Source organism: Drosophila persimilis, unplaced genomic scaffold (assembly GCF_003286085.1).
Source record: "Drosophila persimilis strain 14011-0111.01,24,50 unplaced genomic scaffold, DperRS2 tig00000124-arrow-pilon, whole genome shotgun sequence".
Lineage (NCBI taxonomy): Eukaryota > Metazoa > Arthropoda > Insecta > Diptera > Drosophilidae > Drosophila > Drosophila persimilis.
In genome coordinates this window covers 6,213,215-6,235,008 of record NW_020825294.1, presented here as the reverse complement: position 1 = coordinate 6,235,008, position 21,794 = coordinate 6,213,215, and the positions used below count along the sequence as shown (strand labels likewise).

At 45.1% G+C, this 21,794-nt stretch overlaps 1 protein-coding gene across 3 annotated transcripts in view; it reads left to right on the top strand.

The window, feature by feature from the left end:
• The window catches only part of LOC6603537, an 85,295-nt gene extending 63,767 nt beyond the window's left edge, over positions 1-21,528 (top strand). For 2 of the 3 annotated variants that reach the window (XM_026987637.1, XM_026987636.1), the window contains 4 exons: positions 13,966-14,174; positions 17,117-17,252; positions 20,566-20,831; positions 20,896-21,528. In XM_026987637.1, coding sequence (XP_026843438.1) covers positions 13,966-14,174; positions 17,117-17,252; positions 20,566-20,831; positions 20,896-21,405 — 1,121 coding nt within the window. In that variant the 3' untranslated portion in view covers positions 21,406-21,528. The remainder of the gene's footprint in view (positions 1-13,965; positions 14,175-17,116; positions 17,253-20,565; positions 20,832-20,895) is intronic. The other variant, XM_026987638.1, reaches the window with a different exon arrangement.
• The last annotated feature ends 266 nt before the right edge of the window (positions 21,529-21,794 follow it).

The window sequence follows — 21,794 nt, the reverse complement described above, 5'->3', positions numbered from 1 at the left end:
AAAAATTTTAATATATTTATTACAAATTTACTCTTATAAATCTCATAAATATATATAAACGAATTAATAAACGATTACTGTAATTTTGTAATAAATATAATAGATTTAATAGAGAAATATATTTATTAATTACACAAAAAAAAAGAGATTACTGGCAGTAATTTTTTAATAAATAGAGAATAATCAGATAATATTTAATATACATATAAATATTTACATATTATTTTTAATTATTCATAGCCCGGTAAATATTTGTTTTTTTGGCAGTAATTTTGTAATAAATAGAATAGATTTCTCTATTAAATTTCAGAAATCTCTTTTTTTTGTGCTTTAAAATTTCTGTGTTGAATTTTAAGAGATTTTGAAAGAAACAAAACGACAAAATTCTATAATTTTTATATTGTATTTATATATATTAATATATATATAATAATATATATATATAATAATATATATATATAATAATATATATATATAATAATATATATATATAATATAATATAATATTTATATTATATTTTTTATATAGTATTTATTTTTATTATCATAAATTAATTTGTGTATATTTTAACACTCTCATTTATTTCCTCCTTTTATTTGCTCCCTTTTCTGCCTCCTCTTTTTATTGCGATCTGCCTTTCCCAATAATTGTTTTCCATGAACGGCAATCCATGCTTCGTTCTTCTCCCTTCTTCACCGTCTCCGAGGTATTCCCTGCACCTCTTTCCACGGTGACTTGTGGCGCCCGCAAAAGTAGGCAACAATTTCTGTTCTGCGTGTGACCGCATCGGAAAGAAAAGGGGGAGGGGGGCAAAGGGCTGCGTGCGACGGCGGCGGCATATCAACATCGTTCACGCTGTGCACAAATGCCATAAATGCTCACAAAACACACACCCATAGGAAGCAGGCATACAATCAACACACGCACACCCACGGAGAGGGGGAGAGAGGGGGGGAGAGATCCGGCTTACATGACGTATGAGTGACTTTTATGTTTTAATTGTGGCCCAAATGGCAGCCCCACCCGCCCACATCTGCGACAGTCGGAAGGAAGCCTTGAGACACTCTCTAATTGGCAGAGAAAAGGTTCGTCCCGGCCCCCCGCCCCCGGCAGAAGAGCAACGGGGCTCCTCATTAAAAATTTGCATAATTTATGAGATTTTTGCTCAGTTATATAAAATATTAGATGAAATTAAGACCCCCCACGCCCCCCACAAAGCCCTGCGAACTACTGTCAATTAATGATAAATGATAACGGGAAAAAAGTGCGGGCGGAGGAGGAGGTGGGGGAGGAGGAAAAAACAACAACGAACAAAAAAAAACATAAATGGCATGCAAATTTTATGACAATATTATTTCATAATTAAAATTGTGTCTCGTGTGGGTGTGCGGGGGGTGTGTGGGGGGTGCGGGGTGTGTGCGGGGGGTGCAAATACTGAGAGAAATTATAAATGTGAACTATGGCAAATAAATGTACAGGAAATTCCATAGAAACAAAAGCGAAAAAGGTGGGAAAGAAGGAGGCTGAGAGGGGGGAGAAAGAGCAGGGAAAAAAAAGAGGGAGAGAGGGGAGAAACAGTATCAAAACAGGTGGGAGAAAAGAGAGGAAGATGGAGGAGAAAGAGAACTAAAACAGGTGGGAAAAAGAGAGAGAAAGATGAAGAGAAACAGAAGCAAAATAGGTGGGAGAAGAGAAGAGGGAGATAGGGGAGGTAGAGTAGGGAAAAAGGTGGTAGAGAGGGAAAATAAGAGCGAGGAAGCCAGGTCTTAAATTTATATATTTTTCTGTATTTTTTTTCTGTTTTTTTTTTGTGACCCGCAGCGGACAATTCCCTGACATAGGCCAAAGGGGATTTCAGGCCAAGTCCAGACCAGCCAGGCCTACGCCCACTGCCATATTTCCCTCCCCCCCCCCCCCCCCCCCTCACACACAGACAGAGAGACCAAAAGACAGAAAGTAAAATTAATTAAATAAGAAAGAAAAAAAACAAAAAGGTAAACCGAGAAGTTAAATATAAAACAGGAAAAAGACAAACCCAGAACGGAAGCAAAGAGAGAGAGAGAGAAAGGAGAGGCGGAAAAGAGACGGCAGTAAAATGAAACTTGAAATTGAATAAAGCCCGCAGCGGTGGGTGGGGCGGGCGGGTCGGTGGGACCAAAGACAAAGGCAACACAAAACCCAAGACGAAACCAAGAAAATGGGGGATCCCCAAAGGCGGGGGGGAGGCCCAATCTACCCCGCAATACCCTCGAAAAGCCCGAATGCACACGACGAAAACACACCTCAAGGGAGCAATGTCATCCCGCCCCCCCTTTCCCCTTCCCCCCTCAATGCCTCTGCACTTTCCCGTTGACAGGACGGAGGACGGAGGGCCACACGATTAGGGCTTCACAATTTATCTAATACAATTAGTCAAAAGGTGTTCAAGGGGGCCAGGGGCAAGGGGCGGGGGTTGCGGTAATCGTAGACTCCTGGAGAGGCACTTCCCCTAATGTCAGGCCACCCACCCCGCCCCCCTTTGTGGGTCATCAAGAGGTGCGTCAACTTTCAACTTTTGATGCAAATTGTGGTCGATTTTGAGGGGGGGTGGGGTGTTGAGGGGAGGGGCCTCCCCCAGGGAGGTTGGGCGTGACCTTTGTGCTTTACGATTCGTGTGTGTTGGCCAGGGCCAGCGGTTGGTGGCCGAAAAAACTTCAATTAACTTGAAAAAAAATTACAAAATTGAACACTTTCACAGGAGGCAACATTTTCCAACGAAAGCGAGGGTGGATTGAACATTTGTAGAGGCAAAAAATAGAAGGAAGAAGGGGAAGGAGGAGGAGTCTTTAAGGGAAGGAGGAGGAGCCTTCAAGGAGTAGAAGAAGGAGCCTTTAAGGCAAGGAAAAGGAGCCTTCAAGGGACAGACCCTTCTTCCAGAATATTCGAGGTCCAAGGCCCTTTTTCTTTCCCTATAGGAAAACTCCTCAAACAACCCTTAAATGCAGTTTCCACAGCTGCTCAACAGGCACTCTCTTTCCCCCCCTCCCCACCCCCTCTATCTATTGCCCCCACCGCATCACATATTAAACATCAAGGGCCCCCCCTGCCATCTGTTGTCCCCCCCCCCCCTCGATTCCCTTTGCTTTTTTTGGCCATATCACAAAACCGCAAAAAGGCAGAAAACTTTTTTGTGGCCAACTGTTGTTTATGTTGGCGGCTATTGGGAAGGGGGTAAGGGTAGTGGGGGGGCTGGGGGGAGGCACTGTTGTTGGCAACAAACTTCAACAACTCAATGCACTCAATCAATGCACACAAACAGGCGGCAACAGAGTCCCGAGTCCTCTGTCCTCCCTGCCCGCCTGCCACGCCCCAAACAAAAGGGGGGAGTAGGGGAGTAGGGAAGCAAGGGATACACGCAAAAAGCTGCTACCCTGGCGTATTCCACGATAAATACTATATCTTTAAGCTTCAGATACTGTATCTATTTATCTTTGAAGTAGAACAAGCTAGTGGCTCGCATACCCTTGAAAGAGAGGCCTTTTTTTCTTCAAAAATTTGTTTTCCAAGCCCTATCTTTGCGGCTTTTACGAAGGGGAGGGGCAAGGGGAAGGAAGGGGCAGGGGGAGAGGAGGCTGCGGCTGAAATGCAAAAATCAACAAGCGATTTTTTAAACAGCCACAAAGCAAAGAGAGAGAGAGAGAAAAGAGGAAAGGGAAAAAAACATTCAAATATTCGTTTATTTCTTGTAAACAGATTGATTTCAAAAATGATAATGGGTCCCCAAAAGCCCACAGAGTGGAGGACGGCAGGCCACGGCAGAGAGGAGGATGGAGGGGGGCAGGCAGAAGGACAGAGGACATCCCAGTGGCAGGGAGGGGGGGCCAGGGCCAGGGCTGGGGCCAGGGCTGGGGCTGGGGCTGGGGCCCATGGCTGGAGCCTCGTCCATGGCCGAGGCAGCTTTCCAACATTCACAGACCATTTGGCGGCTTAAGGCTCGCATTTCGGGTTATCGCTTAATCGCATCGCTTGCCAGCCACCCGTCTTCGTAGAGGCTGTGGCCACACCCTTTCCAGAGGGTAAGAGGATTTTTTGGGAATTTTTCGAAGCTTCCGCAAAGACCTAAAGATTCCAATCTGTAGTCGCTCATCATCCTGCCACATTTCCCCTCAAAGCTGCCTCCCAAATCTTTCCCCCCATTGAAAGGGCATCAAAAAAGTCGACCACTGGAGCCCGTTTTTCCTGCGGCTCTTGTCTTGAGTTCTCGCTACTGTTGTTGGCTGTCACCCCCCCTCCCCCCCTCCCCCTCCCGCTCGCCCCACACAATCATTTTTCAATAAACAAACAATTTCATGGGCGGCTTGTCTTTTGGCAAATCGGATCTAAGCCTCAATAAGCAGCCAGCGACAAGACGCACTTCCTCCTCCCCCCCTCTCTCTCTGTGTGTGTACTGATGACTATCTCAAGGCCTTTTTAAGGCCCGTCGAGAGCCACCGCAAAAGGCGGCTCCACTCTCCGATTACAGGAATCTTAATCGCATCAACTTGAATCAACAATTCTGATTGCTTTGCAATTGTTTCGATTTCGATCGAATCAAAATAAACCGAAAACTGGCAACAGAAGCAGGCAAACAAGTATTTAAATGAATTACAAGAGAATTATCCATTCGTAGGGGAATTTTTAAGCCATTTATTGTGGGGATTTCAAGCCAAAAAGGGGGGATGCCAGGCCAGGCCAAGGGAGGGGGGGAGAGGAATCATGAGAGGGGCCCACACGTGAGGAAGGTTTCTCGGGAAAGTATCTACGTCCCTCCCTGGAAAGAATGACGCGAATGGGTGAATGCATTGCCCTAAAAAATACTTCAAAAGGCTTCTAAAATATTCCCTGTTAATCCTGGAATATCCTCTCTTAAAGGTGTGCGGTGGGATAGCCCCTTATCAGTCCCATTGTAGCCCCTATGAGTAATCCTAGTTTCCATAAACTATCCATGAATCTACGGCCTCGAAAACCGCATGGAGATCGACTCTCAATCCCTGTTGAAGGGCGCGCCTCAAACAAGGCAAGTCCTGTCTACAAAATCTTCCAAAAAATAACTTTATTTCACTCTCACAAAAGTCTTAATTCAAGAGCCATTCAGTGACTCGCTGGCCTTCACTTTTGGTGTATTTTTTTGTGGCCAAATCTACCGCCCTCATTCCTTTATATATATTTTTATTTTCCTACAAAATAACTTTCTCTTTGTTTTGCTCCATCGATTGCCAGCTGCCAGATTAGGTCGTTCCATTGATTAATAATTGCCTTTTGCTTTTTGCCCTTAATTGTATTCCAAACGGAAAGAAGATACAAGTTTTGGGCCACAGAGAGAGGAAATAGGAAGAGAAAGAGAGAGACAAAGAGAGAGTCAAATATCCAGATAAATTTCAAGTCAAACAAATGGCTTAAGCGAGATCCGGAGAGTAATTACAACCCAAGAAGCCAGTTCCCTGTTCCCAGTCCCAAAGGCAGACCCAGACCCAGCGATGGAGAGATAACCAGAGTTGCCATGTGTGTGTAGAGAGAGAAAGAAAATGAAAAATTCAACAATTTGCTTGGTTCTGGGCTGCTGATTCCCTCTGCGAACGAATTTAACTGAAACATTTATTCTACAAAGCACTAAATTATTCCTGCTCTACGGATGGATATCCCCTCCACCCCTCCCCCTTCCCCCTCCCTCTCTCTTTTTTCCTTTGTTGTATTTGTATTCATGTGGCAAATCAGCGACATTATCGTGTGCCTCAACAGCAGTCAACAGCTGCCAAAAGCCATAAGACAGCAGGAAAACCAAGGAAACAAGGAGATATGGGGGGGGGGGGGGGGGGGGGGTCCCAGAGATACCCTTTCCATCGAAGATTGGGTATAGATTTGGCTCAGGTCCATTCGTATCTAGAAAACATCTTCCCAATCATCGCCGTAATGCCCTCTGGCTCTAGGCGCTCTCTTCTCTCCGCTGCTTGCACTGCCCGCACTGCTTTGCACCGCTTGCACCGCTTGCCCCGCTTGGACCGCTTGCACCGCTTGCACTGCTCTCTTTTGCTTGACTTGACGAAAATTATAACGGCAGCCCCAGAGAGCAGTAGATCAAGAGAGCGAAAGAGAGGGAGGGAGGCACGTGAGCGACAGCTTCATTTGCTTCGAGGGAGGGGAGGGGGGGACTACCGTTTGTCGTTACGCCTTTTCCTTTCTTCACTCGCTCTCCCTGTCTCCCCCCCCCCCTCTCCTCATGGTGTGCCAACGTAAGCGCTTTTAATTTTCAGCTTCCATGCACAAAAATATGCAATACGTTTCTTCTTTTTTTTTTTCCACAACAGTCATGAATGCATGACAGGCGAGAGGGGGAAAGGGGGAAGGGGTGTAGGAAGCTCGACAATAGCTTACATAAATTTTAAGCTCCATTAGCAAAATGTTACAGCGCCAGAGCCAGTGCATGCCACAGGCGACGTGTGCATGCACTCACACTCTCTCCCTCTCTCCACCGCCCCCTCCCTCTCTCTCTCTCTGACTAAAGTTCAAGTGCAGCAAAAGTTTTGTGGGGGGGGGGGGGGGAGGTGCCTGGGATTATTACATGGCTCTAGTCACAAAATTTTTCGACAATTTGAAGCGGAAACTTTTTGGCCGCCTAAAGGCCTCCCCCCGCCACCCCCTCCAGGGGCACATTCGCAAATAACTTTAAATTAGACAGTGCGTTTCATAAACATAAAGATAGGGTACACTGTATACAAAAATTCAAGCTGAAAAACCCCAAATCTTCGGCCCTGAAAATCCCATATCTAAGCAGCCTTTGACGCTAAGCACACAGGAAAATTTTACTAATTGCAAATAAATTAACTCAGCCGGCTAATGGCCAGGGTCCCAGGCCCCAAGCTCTCCAGAGAAAACAATTAAAGGGAGGAGGAGGAGGAGGGGAGAGAAAGCCGAAAGAGATGACCAACTGATGGCGGCATAAAAATCAATTCGAAAGCAAACCACAGCAACGAAATGAGTTGCGGAAACTATAACTTTACTCCCAGTCCCCCCAAAGACGGGAGCACATCGTAAACTTAACGGGATACATGTGCGGGGGGGAGGGGGGAGAGCCCCACAATGAATACAAATTGCTCGGTAAATAAACAAACATCTCAATAAGGAGCAAATTACCGACGCCAGTCAGCGAAAATACTACACGAGCTAGCGAAAAAAATAAAATACATATAATACCAGAACGAAGTCCCAAAGGTGCTGTTAGACGACTAGGGTGATACCCTCTAGGAGTGGAGTTTAATAGGTAAAAAATGAGGGGCATCCAGGGGCCACTGGGAGGCCTTGAAAGCGATGAGACTTGCGGAATTTTAGCCCCGAAATGGGTACAATTATGGCAATAATAATAATCTATAAAATCAATAATAGTTCATAATAAGAATAATAATTTATAATCATAATAATCATTTATAATAATAATAATAATTTATAAAAAAAAAACAAAATAATATTAATAATAATTTATAAAAAAAAAAATAATATTAATAATAATTTATAAAAAAAAAATAATAATAATTTATAATAAGAATACTAATTTATAATCATAATAATCATTTATAATATTAATTCTAATTTATAAAAAAAAAAACAAAATAAGATTAATAATAATTTATAAAAAATAACAAAATAATAACAATAATAATTGATTTTAATAAAAAAAATTTATAATAAAAATAATAATTTATAATAATAATAATTTATAATAACAATAATTTTAAATAATAATAATTTAGAATAATAATAATAATAATTTAGAATAATAATAATAATAATTTAGAATAATAATAATAATAATAATTTAGAACAATAATAATAATAATTTATATTAATTTTTTTTTGGTAATTAAAGAGCGAAAAATGGACCCAGGAGGAGAATTTTCCCACAGCCTAGTTTTTCGGGGTTTACCTAAAGGCTTTTAACCATGAAAATAAAGGCTTTTTAATGGCTCTAAAGCCAGTTCTTAAAGGCTTTTTAAAGCCTGTTCTCCGCAGCACCCTGTACATATTTAGACCCAAATAGAAACCACCTTTTTCCCATCACAAGTACAGGGTATCCAGATACAAAGGGCAAACAAAACTCTAGCAAAAGAAGGAAAAGTAGAAGCCGTCGAGCTGTTGGGAGAGAAAGGAGCACCAAAATAAACACAGACCAAGGAAGAGGCAAGCAGACACACACACACACACGCACACACATGCAAAGAGAGAGAGGGAGAGAGAGCGATGCCGTGTAGAATGTGCAATGCATAACAATGGCAACAATTTTGTTCTTGAGCCTGCCTGCGTGGAAGGACGACAGATATACTAGAAGAGAGCCTGTCCAAGGGGCAGGGGGTGGCAGGGGTGGCAGGGTGGCAGGGGAGGGGGGGTGCTAGTGGGAGTGTGTGAGAGCGTGTGATGCTAATGAATATAATGGCGTTACTCAAATGGCGACAGGCCCAGGGCATGTCCCACAAAAGGCGAGGCATCGCCGTATCCCAATGAGTCCCTCGCCTTACCCTGCACTCCAGCATACCCTGGACAGGCCTGGCAGTACTTGTTTGTGCCCCTCCTCCTCCTCCTCCAAGCGGCTGTTGCTGCTCCTCCTTTTGCTTCTTGCTGGGATGTTGGCGGGTTGTTGTTGATGTGCGGCGAAGATTGCTCAACACCAACACAATTGCCAAAGAGCTCCCTCTTCTGCGTGTATCTGTGTGCGCAGTAAAGCAAATAATGAGCGTAAATCATGGTCTATCAATAAATATGGACAAAGGCGAAGATACACACGATAGATGGCCGGCATAGGGAAAGGTTTATTGAAATTCATGGAGGAGAACAGCGTTGATGATGGCCAAAAGGCCATACACGCAGATAAGGAGGTGTTGGGGGGGAGAAAACGGTTATGGGATGGGGCCATAAGACATAAGACCGATAAGGAGTATACGGATTACAGAACTTTGTGGATAATGAGTGATACAAAGAGGAAGCGAAAGGCCGCAGGTTCGAAAGGTTACAAGAGACAAAGGAAGATCCCAAGAAGGAATACCAAATAGGAAACATTTCTTGGGGTTTTTTGAAGAGCTTCTAAAAAAATGCCAAATAATTGAAAGATGGAGAGGCACCAAGGTGTTAAGGGGAAGTCCCATGGAAGGAATTTCATAAAAAACAACACTTCTTGGGGGTTTTTGAAGAGCTTCCAATATCCAATGCCAACCTCCCAAAGGATTAATAGGACATCCATTGAAGGATACATATCCCTAGGTGTCAATAGCCTCTTAGGAAATATATTTCAACGATCCTAAGCAGATCCTTTAGCTCAAAACCGTAAAACAGGTCAAATAATCCCCCAAAAAACTCCCCAACTTCCATTTGAAACAAAAACTAAGCCCCACCAGAATCTAATTGGGGCTAATCCTCTCCCTCCGCCCCGCTCCCATTTATCATCCCCTCGCTGCCCTTCGTCCCCCTCAATTATAGATATGCACGCCCCTTTTTCTTGTATTTTTTCCCTGGCCCTAATCAAGGCCCGGCAATGGTCTTATCTTATTGTCTCAGCAATTTAATATTTATGCCGGAAAAGGGAAGAGGGTGGGGGGGTCCAGTTTAACCTCCATTTGAACCGAGGCCCAACGGTCCAGGGTAGGCCTCCCCCCCTCCCTCCTCTAATCATCATTTCGCCTTGTTTTCTTTTCATTTTCCATACAATTTTCCGCTGCTTTTTTCCAGTTTTGATGCGACCCCGGGGAGGTCTGAAGTAATTGTTGCGCTTGCCACGCCCAGCGGCAGGCGGCCGTCGGGCCGTCCCTTGGCCCCCAGGCACATTAAAGGCCAGGCCAAGCGAGAGATAGATGGCAGAAAGGAAGGCAGAGAGAGGAAGGGTATCTCTGAGCTGGGGAAAGAGCAGCTAAGATTCTCTGGCATCCTCCCTTCAGTATTTGCCAGCTTTCGATTCCAGTTTGAAAGGCCTGCATTTTGGGGGGGGGGGGGAAGATCCTCCTCTGGAACCTCCTCTCCATCTAGAGGCATCCCTTCGCTGCATAGCCTTGGCCAAAAGGCTGATCTCCAGCTAATAAATACTTGTCCATATTAGGATGGAAAAATGTGTTGCCCCTTCGGGTCCCTGGGAGCCCCTTCGAAAGCCCCTTGGAGCCCTTTGGATGCAACGAGGCGGTGGGTTTTATTAAATTCCACAATCGAATTGCAGGCATCGCATCTCGGCGTTGGTCCTTATGAACTTTTACAGAGCCATTATATGCAAATGATGAGAGCAAAGAAAGCAAATATTGCTACCTCGGGCAGTGGCCACAGCAGGGGGCCTAGGGAGGGGGGGGGCACACACGCACTGCCACACAGGCATTGTTTGTCCTGGCTAGCAGGACGTGGAGGAGGAGTGTCCTGGCTCATGTGCAGACATTTACATAGGCAAACAGCTTCTTCTTCCGGTTGGTCCATTCATGGCAGGACTGGCAGGACTGCCAGGACTCGTGGCTGGCCCTGTGTCCTGGCACGAACTACTAATAAACCAAGAACCTCCACAACAATGGCGCTGGCAACGGATATTAAGCCAGAACCGGCCCCGAGGACCCCAAAAGAAAAGACCAAAAAAAAAAAACAGGAAGAAATAGTAGAGGAATGCAGAGAGAGAGGGGAGGAAAGAGAGGGGGCAGGACCTGGAGAAGAAGAAAAGGAAAAAAAATTCTCTAACGAGGCTAACTTTTTGCCAAAGATTAAAGATGGACCGTCAATAGTGGAACGATACAGTGAAGCCCCTGCCCCCTGCCCCCTGCCCCCTCCCCACCCCTCATATCACACCACCCCCCATTCCGATGACAGCTTAAACAAACGCCGCCTGGGGGCGCCACTACAGCAACAGATGAGACGGTCCAAGGATTTTCGAAAAACGCCCAAAGGCCCAACGGAATCGAACATGATTTGTCGCCTGTTGACAGGCCGAGGGGAGAGGGGAGAGCGGAGAGGGAGAGGGGTGGGGGGGGGGGGGGGCACCGAAATTGTGCCAGCAAGCGGAGGATCAAAGGAAAAGAATGGAATTTTGGAAGGTGTTTTGGCAGCGGGTTTTTGGGGGAAAAACAAAGGCCATTTCAAAGTTTTATATTCCTTAAATAAGTCCTGAAACGCTGCTTAAAAGGAGACCTGAGACAAGGCGCTCTCTTTCTAAAGAGAGCCTGGAAGACACCCTGAAAATTGTCTTACGCCGAAGAGTAGGTCCATGCCTTAGAGGTGATAGTCCTCCCTGTAGGAGGCTCCCTGTGGCTCTATGGCTCTGTGATCCTAGAGAGATGATAATCCCCCCTGAAAAGGGTCCTCTCTCGCTCAAAATCATACACAAATGACACGCACTGTCTCCAAATCATTTGCCACACAAGAAAAAGTTTCCATTTGCCAGCAATTATGCTTGTGGGTGGGGGGGGGGGGGGAGGGGGCGTGTCATATGGGAAAAAGTTGATTCTTTTTGGGATTCCACTGCGGGGCTCCGGTCTTTAGTTCCCTTGCAAATTTAATCACTTAACCCCAAATGAAGTATGAAAGGAAACTTTTGTGCGCCCCCATCCATCCCTCCCCCCATCCCCCCCTCCCCCCATTCCTTGAGGAAAAAAGTTCAAGCCAGAAGGCAGTGGAAAAAGGGAAATTGATTTTTCACTTGGCAGAGGTCGCACCCCGAGCATATTAATTCCACTCAAACCCGAACGAACTTCAACTCCACACCGCCACACGGCCATTGTCTGCCCCGTTGACACCCTGCAACGGGGTCCCCCCCTGTGCTCCCCCCTGTGCTCCCCCTTTGTACGAGTGTGTCGAGGCACCCCCCAAATGACAAAGTTACTTAAATTACCCAAAGAGAAAGTTTCTCCTGGCACTGGAGCCTGGCGGTGATGCTGGCGCTGGCTCTGGCGCTGCTTTTTGCTCTTCTGCCTTTGGCATGCCCTTGAAGAAGGTAAACCGGGCTACAACCTCCAACATATGCTGTAGACATGGGTTGTATCTTAAGGTAGGAGAAATTAGTTGATCCATAGAAACGAAGACCTTCTTTCGCTCTTCTCCAGCACCTTTTGGGCCGTTACATTCCTCTCTGGATCGGCCTTTCTTTCGCTCTTCTCCACTACTTTTTGGGCCGTTACATGCCTCCCTCGAGCGGCCTTTCTTTCGCTCTTCTCCAGCACCTTTTTGGCCGTTACTCTCCTCCCTCGAGCGGCCTTACTTTCGCTCTTCTCCAGCACCTTTTTGGCCGTTACATCCCTCCCTGGATTGGCCCTTCTTTCGCTCTTCTCCAGCACATTTTGGGCCGTTACTCTACTCTCTGGATCGGTGAGGGTATGGCCTTCCTTTCGCTCTTCTCCCGCACCTTTTGGGCCGTTACTCTCCTCCCTAGATCGGCCTTCCTTTCGCTCTTTTCCAGCACTGTCTCGGCCGTTACATTCCTCCCTGGATCGGCCCTTCTTTCGCTCTTCTCCACCACTTTTTGGGCCGTTACATTCCTTCCTCGAGCGGCCTTTCTTTCGCTCTTCTCCACCACCATTTGAGCCGTTACTCCTCGCAATTGTTCGACTCTTGAGCAGAATTAATGAGTGTGCAACCTAAATTCACTTCAAGACCAAATAAAATGAAAGTTTTTCCGTTTTTCCCCCCAAAAAAAAGAAAAGAAAACTTCATCCATGCAGTCTCATTAATGTCTGTCGCTCTGTCCGTGGCCTGGTGCAACTTTGTGGCAAGTTGTGGCCAGGTACTTGCTGCAAGTTCCCTCTTAAAGCACTCTTTTACTCTTTCTCAGTGCAGGCCGTGTTTGTGGACCCTCTTGAAGGGGCTAGAGCACATGATTCACTCCAAAATGAATCATAAACGAATGTTTTCTTCCTGCCTTCTGCTTCATTGGTTATTTTCCATCTCTGGCCGATTGCCATTTCATAATTGAATCGAACAGCATGCGGAATGTCTTTTCAGACATCAAAAATACCTTAAATCATCGCTTCAGCCCGAAAAATGTCCTGTCTACGCCTCGGACATGACATGGCACTCCAGAGGCTCCAGTGGCTTCAACAATTGCAAGTCATGCAGCAGAGAGAGAGAGAGAGGGAGAGCAGGATATTAGAGAGATTGAAATATTCCCACACACACACACATACGCTCTTCCTTGCTCTCTGTGTGTGTGTACAATAATATCCTTTCACATTTTATTACACTTGTAATGTGCAACGATTGGTTAGGGGGCGGGGCGGTGGCGGGGGCGGCCATGTGAGCAGTCATTCTAGAGTGACAGCCGCAGGCCCTGTAATAATGTAGGACACGACGCACAAGGAGTAAGGGTGGGGGGTGGAGCACCCCCCCCCCCCCTGTCTCCCTTTGAGGGCTTGTATCATTGTCAATATTGACAATAAACAAGTTTTGCCATAAAATGTTACAAGAGTCGAGACGAGGCTTCAAAAGGGGACACCCTCAAAGAGGGAGAACGACATAGATACAGATAGAGGGAGATAGAGATAGAGGTAGAGGGAGATGGCAAAAGTTGAGGACTCGCCGTCAGGCACTCCATCGCTGTCATCGCTCAATGACTTATTAATCGTATATCAAATAAATGCCATATATATCGCCGATACACTGCCCGAAATATTCCCCCCACAATCTACCCCAAAAACGGGGAAAACTAAAGCCTTCTCGCAGTGCAGCACTTTTGCAAATTAAAAGGGGAAAAAAACGAGTTTGATGTTTTTATAAATTATATAAAATATACATTAAAGGCCTGACCCAAGCCCATCACTCAGGGGTTGACACACGGTGCGAGGGGGGGCGGTTCTCCATAGTAAAAATAAAAATAAAAAATAAAAACTTTTGTAATTAATTAAAATCTCCAGCCGCATAAATCAATCATGGTGGAGCGTCCCCCCCTTCCCCCCAATTAATGATTTAAATCATCTGTTAAAAAAAAAATATTTCTTTACGCATTGCAGATTTCATTACGGGCCTGCGACTGGTCGAGGTCCGGATACCGAATTACGTGATTAAGGGCTCCGCGGCGCAGCTGGAATGCCTCTACGATCTGGACGGCGAGGCCCTGTACTCGGTGAAATGGTATAAGGACGGCAACGAGTTCTATCGCTATGTGCCCAGGGATATGCCGCCGGCACAGACCTTCCTCCTGCCAGGTGTTAAAGTCGATGTAAGTACAGTCCACAGTCCATAGTCCACAGTCCCTGTCCCTGCCTAAACATTACAAAACAACGCTGCATACTTTTTGCGGTGGGGTAGTGGGGGCACTGGGGGCATGTCCTCCTCCTTTGTGCTCCTCTCCTTTTGTGCGCGTTTATCGCTACTGTGAATGGGGTGCACAGACAATGCACTGCGCTACCTTTGAGGCCAGACGGTGGCACAAAAGAACAACTAGACTCCATCGGGTGGCCCTCTAAAAATTAGTTGGGGCCAAAGACTGGCCACAAGACCTGCTTAAGATGATTGGAAAGGGCTATACAAACGGATATAATTTAATAGAATTTTCCCCATTACATTCGGGCGGCCAAGAGCTCGATTTTGTCTAAAACAACATACATGTCGTGTGCATGATGCACCAAATTGAGCCTCGACGCGAGTGCTTCAAAGAGAGAAAGCTCTTGAATGAAAAAACAAACAAATTACATGTCGTGTGGAGACCAAAAGCCTGCCCAACGCAGATCTAGGGATCCGCTGAACAGATTTTGATCAGTTTTGATACCAATAGAAGCATATATCTCGTATATATCGTAGAAAATACAGAAGTTCCAAAGAAGTTGTTCCTTAAGATACATTTTCCTTTAAATTACTTCAAAACCTTAAAAGTTAAAATCGAAAACTAAGGAATTATTACAGATTTTAGCCCGTTTTTGGCTTGCAAAAGTTTCCTAGTTTATGGCTCTTGGGATATTCTTTGTCCTTGGAGCTTCTTCAAGAGTTCTCCAAGTAGATACATCCAATGGGCATGCCGTGTGCATAGATCGAACTGTTTAATAGTCCGTCGGAACCGAAGCGGAGCGAAGCGAAGAGGAGTGCCTGTAAAGAATGGCTGTAGAGCACTTAGAATGGCGTCGCTCCATTATTTTTGCCACTAAAACTTTGGCACGTAACAATGCACTAGACGCTCCACCTCCACCTCCACCTCCACCTCCATCTCCGATTCCCATTCCGATTCCGGAATGGCAGGGGATGGCGGGGCAGTGCCAGATAAGCACGTGAGCAGACAATCGGACCCTGGTTGATGGGCAACATTCGACATGCCATTCCCCATGCCACTCTCTATCTCTCTCTCTCTCTCTCTCTGGCCCACTAATCGGCTACCGAAAAAGTGAAATCTGTTTTCCCATGAATGCGTCCGTCCATCCGTCCGTGAGTGCCTCTCTCTCTCTCTCTCTAGCGTTCTCCCTCCCTCCTTTAAGTGCAATAAATATTTCAAGTTGCGCTTTTGCGTTTCTGTGGCGGTTGTGGGCGTGGCCGAGTGTGTCCATAAAGCGCGTTATAGCAAAAAGCAACACCATACCGCATTACCGCAAAACGATTTCCGTAGCGGCACAGTGGGGCAAAGCGGCAAACGGGGCACGCAGAATCATAGCTGAAGCGATTCTTTGGGATCAGGCAGGGAATGGAAGGGGATGGAAGGGTATACGAGGGTATAAGAGGGTTCTAGAGGCTATTGGAGGCTATGAGAGGGCTTAAGAGGGTACAGGAGGCTATTGGAGGCTATTGGAGGCTAGAAGAGGCTAGAAGAGACTATTGGAGGCCCAAAGAGGCTCTAGGAGCTCGATATTTCCACTCGTTTGATTTTGGAAATATTTTTCATAATTTTTTAAAGCAAATTCCTAAAAATTTCAAACTAAAACTCGGCATCCCCTAAGATTCTATTCTAGTTTTTTATCCATAAGGTCGGAAGATATTCCACAGCTTCCCCCCGTTACCCTTGGAGCACATTTTGCCCACTTAATCCCCGCCTTCAAGCCACTGTCCCTCTTTTGTTCTTTTCGCTGCTTAGCGGTAAACTTTTTGATGTTGGGGCTGAGGCAGGGGCAGAGCCCCGCAGAAGATGCCAGTTGGCGATAACCAATTGATGCGGATGTACGTGTGTGTGTGGGGGGAGGGGGGGAGGGGCAGCTCCATTTTACTGGATATTGTTTTAGCATAATCGATTTGAGTGACTTCGGAAGGGGGACGGAGACAGAGGCGGAGAAGGGGGGCCGAGGAGGACCTGCTTCTGCTTCTTCTGCGGTTTTGTTTTATTGCAGTTGGGGAATAGTTTGTTGCTGTTTGCTTTGTTGCTGCTGCTTAGACGTGGGGTCTACCTGGGCCCTGGCTCGCTGCTGTCCGTGTGGTAAACTATAAATTAGGTTAAAACAACACCAAGGCACGGCGGCAGGGGCGGGGGGGCCAAAGGAATGCGCAATAAAAGATAACAAAGTGCAGTTTTCTGCTCCGCCAGATAGCAGGCCAAAGGGAAAGGGTAGCGGGGGGGAAAAGGGACGGACGAGCAAGAAACTGATCCCACACCGACATAGAGCCGGGATTTAATGGCTTAAAGTTCAAGTGAAATATTTGCCTAACCCTTTTTTGGTCAGACATTCAACACGGACCCTCTCTGGGGGGGAGGGGGGTGTGGTGAGGGCTCCAACCTGGGCTGGGGGACCAAACAACGACTTAAAGATACCCCGTAGAAGAATTTCTATAAAAAGTAAATCTTATTCGGGGCAAAAATGGGCCTCCCCCCCTCCCCCCTGCCTGTTGCAGGGTACCACCAGGCGAGGCAAAGGCGCCACAAAGTAAAAGAAACGGCTGGAAAAACATGCGGAAACTGCGGCAGTTTTCAAAAGCAATTACGTTACATTAACGTCCAAAGTGGCTGCATGTCGCCCCCTGCCCCCCGCCCCTCCCCTGCCCCTCCCCTGCCACAACCCCTTGAAACTGCCAATGACAACCAATGGGGGGTGGGGGAGGGGGCTGGGCCCTGCAACAACTTTTCGTAACATTAATTTTAACCATCTTCCATCTCGCTCGCCGCCATCATTCAGCAATTTTATTCATTCTCTTCTCTCTCTTTCTCTCTCCCTCTCTTTGTCTCTGTCTCTCTGCCATTTTTAATTGCAGTTGCACAACTCGAGCGACGCGATTGTTACGCTGCGCGACGTCAATCTACAGTCGGCGGGACGCTTCCGTTGCGAGGTCTCCGGTGAGGCGCCATCCTTCCAAACGGTCACCGAACACGGCGATATGGTTGTTGTGTGTAAGTATATATCCCTCCACCCCCCAGCCCCCCCTTTATATAGGACCTGCTGAAAGGCGAAAACTTATAACTCTAATTAGAAATTGCGGCCATTTGGCGTTGACTGCTGGCTGCCGCCGCCCGGCGGCGCGGGGGGGCCCTGCGTCTGACTTTGACTTTTACTCTTAAAACTTGTCACCGGAATGGTGTTGCCCCGCTTTAAAGCCACAGGACGGAGCCAAGGGTGGGCGAGAGGGCGGGAGAGCGGTTGGAATGAAGTGTTTAAGCTCCTCTTGATTGAATGTCAGGCCACGCGGCGACGAGGACTTTGATGTGGAAGGTGTTGCCACATGAAAAGTGGATAACAACAGGACAGCGCTCTCCCCCACCCCCTCTCTCTCTCACTTTCTCTCTACAATTCCGTTAAAGTTTTCGTGGTTTTCCTGCGAAAATCCTGTACCAACGAAATGCTCATCTTACTATTTATATGGTCTTCGCCTGAGGGATCCCCCAGTCTTTAGGGGCCTCGATATAATACCTACTGAAGAATACTAGATGGAGTTAATTGAGAGTTAGTTGTGACCACGGTATTCAATGAATGCCATAAGCCATGCCCAAGCATTTTTCACAGCTATATAGACAGATCTCTGAGCAGCAGGAATAATCTGTTCCTCATCAGCAGGAATGCAAATTGAGTTTATATAAATGTACACAGAGAGAGGAATAGAATTTACTTTGATTTAAAAATAAATTTATTAAAAAAATCCTTTAAATGCATCAATTAGATCCGGTTAAATATCTAAACAAAAATACATAAAAATAAATTTATTATCTTAATTTGTAGGAGATTTATTTAATTTGAAGATGAAAATATTTCATTTTATATATACAAATATTTAATTTAAAATATAAAAATATGTAATTTAAAAATATGCAAATATCTAAATTTAAATATTTTCAAATTGAAATTAAACAAATATCCTACAAATTTAATACAAAATATTTATAAAATTGAATTAATAATAAATTTTAACATTCAATTAAATTAAATTAATTAAATAAACATAAAAATATTTCAATTTAAATATGCCAATATTTTGTTTTAAATATGAAAATGTTTCCATTTTAAACATGGAAATATTTTATTTTGGAGTATGAAAATATTTCATTTTAAATATATAAATATTTAATTCAAATATGAAAATATTTCAGTATAAATATGCGAATATTTAATTTTAAATATGAAAATATTTTTCTTCAAATATTTAATTTTAAATATACAAATATTTCACTTTAAACATGAAAATATTTCATTTGCAATAAGAAAATGTTTAATTTTAAATATGAAAATATTTAAAATTTAATACGAAAATATTTCATTTTATATATCAAAATATTTCATTATAAAGGTGAACAAATTTAATTTAAATTTGATATTTTAATTTGAGTATGAAAATATGTTATTTCAAATATCCAAATATTAAAATTTAATTTTGGAAATATGGAAATATTTTATTTAAAACATGAAAATATTTCATTTTGAATATGCAAAAATTTAATTTTAATTATGAAAATATATTTAGTTTTAAATATGAAAATATTTGGATTTAAATATTTAGTTTTAAATATAAAAATACTTAAATTCAATTTTAAAATATTTCATTTTAAATATGCAAATAATTAATTTCAAACATTAAATTAAATTAATTGAAAACACTGCCACTCTCGGTGCCCAGAAAATGGCATAAGTATTTAAATCCAATTGAAAACATTATTCGCCTCTCAGGGCTCATTCCTTTAAGCGTAGGATTAATATCCTTCAGTTACATTATGCCATATTTTTCCACTATATTAGGCCTTCGATCCGGCTTAAACTATCACGACAAATCTAGTTTATTCCTACTAAATCTAGAAGCCTTCTTGCCTTCATTTTGGTTTACCCTTGGCCAAGCGTTAATTTACTTTCGCCGACCTGGACCCAATCAGCTTTATTCAATCGAAATTGTGTTTGCTTAGTCAAAAAGCATTTGAACTGCATTTGACAGGCTTCATTTGATTCCCAGCTTCTAATGCCGAACGAGCTTAGTGGACCCCGACGCCACCCCCAAGGCAAAACTTGCCAAAGCTTAACGGTTTAACTCGATTTTGGAAGCCCTGTCCCTGGCCATGGCCCTGTCTCCAGCAGATCTCCTGCAGGGCAATGCCAAAAATATTGCCAAAGACGACGCCGCGCAATCCACAAAACAACAACAAATAGTATCTCGGAAGCAGCTTTAAAGTGTGAGGGTGGCACTGGCAGCCCCCCCAAGCCTACTAATACACGTGGATTGTGGATGGTGGATTGTGGAGTGTGGATTGTGGAGTGTGGATTGTGGAGTGTGGAGCACTTTGAACTGGCGTTGACATTTCGTTTGTTCAATTATAAAACTTTTGCGTGGGCGTGTCTCTCCCTCTGTCTCTGTCTCTGTCTCTATGGCTGTCTCCCTTTATTGTTATCCCTCGCCCTTCCCATGTCTTTGCCTTTGCTGTGCTTTTGTTTTCCCTTCCTTTTGTTGGTGCTGCGGTCCCGGTCCCGGCCTCTGCTTCTGTTTGGCTTTCAATCAAAGTTTTTAAAAGCCTCAACAACGAAACCAACGCATATGCCGCCCAGCTCCCAGATGGTTTTTTTTTTTTCTCCTTTTCGGAGCCCTTTGGCAAACAAAAACAAATACAGCAAAGCAAAACCATTTCCGTTTCCGTTGGCAGAGTGCAGTTTGGCGCGGATGGATCCCGCAGGAACCCGCAACAGATCCTTGCTGATGGGTACACCAACTGGGTGATGAGGCTGGCCGGGAAAACCCATTTAGAAGAGGTTGGAACCAATCCTTAGCCCAAATCATCACTTTCGGATGAGCGGAATATTTAAAATTTACTCAGCTTCGAGCTCTGACAGCCCTTTTCGCTACCCTTTAGTTAGAGTATTGAAAATTCCTCTGGACACATTTCCTGCGCTCTTTTTTTCTGGTATTTTGCTTTATTTTTTGTTGGCAATTTTATCAGACGTCCGTCAGTGCATCAGCGGCTGGAACTTTTATTGAATTTCCGGCTGCGCTTCGCTGACTTTGTTGTTCCTCCGCTGCTCCGTGCTCATCTGCTGTCGTGGCGGTGGTCGGACCCGGCTTAGGTTTATTACGAAATTCTAAAACCCAGGCCCCCGCCCCCGCCCCCGCCCCCGCCCCTGCCAAAGGTCTGCGGCTGTAAATGAAATTTAGCTTTCGCTCAACTTCGTTACCAGCCCCTCCCACCACCTCTCTGCCCCACCAAACTGATGTTGTTGTTGTTGTTTCCGTTGCAGCTCTGCCGGACCAGGGACCACCGAAGATAAGTGGTGGCCGGCCCCGCTACCAGACTGGCGACTGGGTGCGCATCAACTGCACGGCCGGACGCTCGAAGCCCGCCGTGGATCTGTCGTGGTTCGTCAACGGCGAGGCCGTCGAGCCGCAGAAGCTGCGCAAATACGACTCCATCGTGTCCGGACGCGAGGGTCTGGAGACCTCCGTGCTGGGCCTCCAGTTTCGGGTGGAGCAGAAGCATTTCCGCAACGGCGACATGAAGTTGAAGGTGAGTCCTGAAGCCCCCCACTCTAGCGAGAGAGAGTCCAGTCTAACCCGAGTCCCATTTGCAGTGCGTGGCCTCGCTGTCGACCTTGTATTGGCGGAGTAACGAGGAGTCGGTCGAGGGCGATCGCCCGCAGAAGGCGCCCGTCCTCGAGTCGCGCGAGACCGTCTACGCCAGCAACTCACGCGCCGATCCCGTCCAAGGTATGTCATACCGGGAATTATTTGTTACCAAAATCTTATCGCTTTTCATTCAAACAAATGCAGCCAGCAAATCGGATTCGCTTCTGTTGGCCCGTGCGCCCAGTGCCCTGCTGCTAGTGGCCCTGGCCGCGGTGGCAGCCCTGGCTGGCGGTGGCATCTCTGTCCCTCAGTCGATAAATAAAGATCATCAAGAAGATGAGAAAGAGCGAAAGAAACAGCGAAAGCATGAGAAAAACTTGAATGAGCGAGTGAGTGGCGTGGAGCTTTCGGAGCTTTTGGCGTGTGAGTTGCTGGCGGATTTCGAGGGGAAGAGCGCGTGCCAAAGCTCTGCGACGCGGCGGCAGCATCGAGGAGTAACGGTGACTGCACGGTAGCTGCATTAAGGGGTGCCCCCTCCCCCCCGTTCAACGTTTTCACCGATTTTTCCGTCTTCGCTTTGCATAGAAAAACACAAAACACAACAAAAAATCAAAAAAAGAAAACAGAGAAAACAAAGAAACCCGAAAAGCAGCTTATTTATTTATGCCGTTAACAAACAAGAAAAAAAAAAGCTTTCATGAATTTAATTTGTAAAAAGTGAAACAGAAAATATCTAGCACATAAATTTAAAATTAAAATTACTTAACAATTAATTGTATGTCGTGTGGCGGAAACTGTTAAGACCCCAAAATCGAAAAAACAAAAACAAAAAACCCATTGTAAATAGTAAATGTTTAATATATATATATATATATATACAAATATATATGTATATTTATGTAAC